Source organism: Egretta garzetta, unplaced genomic scaffold (genome assembly GCF_000687185.1).
Source record: "Egretta garzetta isolate BGI_Z169 unplaced genomic scaffold, ASM68718v1 scaffold64, whole genome shotgun sequence".
Taxonomy (NCBI): Eukaryota; Metazoa; Chordata; class Aves; order Pelecaniformes; family Ardeidae; genus Egretta; species Egretta garzetta.
In genome coordinates, this window is record NW_009259596.1 from 2,383,150 (window position 1) to 2,385,841 (window position 2,692).

The following is a 2,692-nucleotide window of genomic DNA, read 5'->3' on the forward strand; positions in this document are numbered from 1 at the left end:
GCAAAGTTAAAAGAAAAATGGTATTATTATTTTTTCCTGCTATTTCACATTTTACAGAATTTGCCCTAAGCATAATTTCTGCAAGTGTGGCTGAAAGAGCGAACAGAACTTCTACTGACCCACTGACTTGCCTAGGCACAGGTGACCCATCACAGTATCTTATACCATGAAGGTAACACTCTTCGCTCCATAAGCCAAACTATTTTGCATCTTCCTCCTTTTTATTTTATGCAAAGATTTGGTCAATGTAAATGGCCTGCGAATATTTACTTTATTTTAAGATGCATAAGATCCTTTAGTCTGCTTCATTAATGTATTTCGTGTGTTAGGGAAGACTAAGCTTGTAAGCTTTCAGCCCACTTCTTGAGCAAGCTGAACTGCAGGAAATTCATACCGAAAAATGATCAAAGGAAAAATGTAATTTCTTTATCAAATCTGTTTATGAAAATCATGCTTGATGTCCTCTCCCCATTGCTGATATGCATATGCAAGCGATATACTTAATAATAAAACTAAATGAGAAATTTGGCTAAACACCATACACTAGTTCAGGTGTCCAATCCACGCTACCAAAAAGAGATGATGTTGGATGAGAATGGTACTTCAAATTATTTTCACTTACATTTTCATTACTGAATTGGCCGTCTAAAAATAAACCCACCATTTGCTATAATTTAATAAGGTTGATATATGTTTTTATAGATGTGCTCCTACTTCCCTGTACCAAATGCAACCTTTTCTCTGCCCTTCTCTCTTCCTCTCCTTCTCTCTCTCTCTCACAACACAGGTTTGCAGATGCTGCTGGCCTGCACGTTTCAGAAAATGTTGCTAATTCACTGTCATTACTGCTAATAGAGAAAAGAAAAACCAGTGTGAAGTTTAACCTTTCATTCTGTAATTTCTCATATTGGAAGATACCCTTCTATAAAAATAATATCAGTATCATATATCATTTATTAGCAGACATGATAATGTAGATACACATGTAAAATTAAGAATTGAAGGGCACTCTCCAGCTGCACATCAGGCAGCTACAGCAAGTGATAGCCATTAGCTAAAATAGCCACTAGAGGCCTTCATTTGCTAGGGGCTGTCAGAAGTGGTGAAGACGGAGCCCCGCTGCCCACCCAGGGCTGGTTACCCCTAAAGCTCCGGGGGACTCTGCTCCCTCCCTCAGCAGGGTGCAATTCTCCGCGTGAAAAAAAATCTCACAGGATCTCCAAATAGACGTGCCAAGCTGATTTTCCCTCCACTCATCCTCCAGAAAAAAAAAGGGGAATTAATAAATAATCTAGTGGTGTGATTTGTTACAGGCAATGTGTGACACTGCAGGAGCAGTGCTCCCCGCAGGCGCCAGCACGCCGACCTCCTCCCCTTGGGCTGCTGTCCCACTGATCCCAACCTCCTGCAAACACCTTGTCGGGATAACAGCGTGGTTCCGCTCAAAAACCGTGAAAATGAGAGGAAGTCCGGTGAACAATGGTGGGGGTGTTTTATTTCCAGCCCTTATGGCAGCTCAGGATTAAGTGGGTTTACATTATTCTTTCACTACGGCCGTTGGGACACTAAGTCGGTGTAAATGCGCCCGGCGGTTTATTTGCTGCCGCCCCCCCGCCCATGAGGCTGGTATTCTCCTGCTAGCCGCCTGCTCTAAATATGGCCATGGCCAGTGTGTCAATAATCCCCCTCTTTAAGGGACCTGCAAACACTAGTGTTGGGACATTCTTGCTGTTCAGATGTCTAGCTGACGTCTGATGCTTAAAACGGAGCATGCTTTCATCCCTTCGTGCATTGTCGTAAGCCCCCGATGATTACTCTTAAAAGGGTGCCTCCGCTACGCAGGGAAACAGTTGCTGACCAAACAAGACACAGCTTGCTTGCCTCAGCCTTCTTGAATGCCTAGTCACTTCAGGTTTGTACCAGCCTGACCAAGCGGGACCATGTCTACCTTTGGCTACAGAAGAGAGCTCAGTAAATATGAAGACATTGATGAAGATGAGCTCCTCGCTTCTCTCACTGAAGAGGAGCTGAAGGAGCTGGAGCGGGAGCTGGAGGACATAGAGCCCGACCGTAACCTTCCGGTGGGACAACGGCAGAAGAGTCTGACGGAGAAAACACCGACGGGGACTTTCAGCAGGGAAGCGCTGATGGCCTATTGGGAGAGGGAGACCAAGAAACTCTTAGAAAAAGAGAGATTGGGTGCGTGCGACAAGGTAAGACACTGGGGCATTTGCTGTTTCCTAGAAATATTTGGGGTTGTTCTTCCCTGGCATGATCTCGCTGGCTGTTTTAATTTTCTTTCAGTCTCCTGTGGTATTTTTAAGAACATTGTTAGCCATACTTTTGTGCCTGCTAAAGCACTCCATATTAGCTCAGAGAGTTTTTGCTCACTCTGGAAATACCTTAAATGCTCAGTTGAGAACAGAAGAAAGTCCGTAAAAACTATCTTTAGTGATTAAAATAGGAAAAATTTTAAAGGGCATGTTAGAAATTATTGCCAGGTAGAGGTGTGGGCTTTTGGATAACATTTGATTTTGTTTAAACGCTAAAAAGAGTGCCTTTTCCTTTCCTTCAAAAAAAAAAAATCAGTATTGACTGCTGAGAAGCACATCAGGAAGATAAATTTGAATACATGTTATGTCTGAAGTCAAGTAAGCGTCCGCCAGGCTTCGTGCTCGCTGGAAGGAAGCTG

The 2,692-nt window shown here is 43.4% G+C and overlaps 1 protein-coding gene across 1 annotated transcript in view; it reads left to right on the forward strand.

The window, feature by feature from the left end:
• Window positions 1–1,940: 1,940 nt before the first annotated feature.
• LMOD2 (leiomodin 2) overlaps window positions 1,941–2,692 on the forward strand; it is a 5,857-nt gene continuing 5,105 nt past the window's right edge. Inside the window, 1 exon segment of the mRNA XM_009638157.2 lies at window positions 1,941–2,213. Within this exon segment, the coding sequence (XP_009636452.2) occupies window positions 1,941–2,213 (273 nt within the window).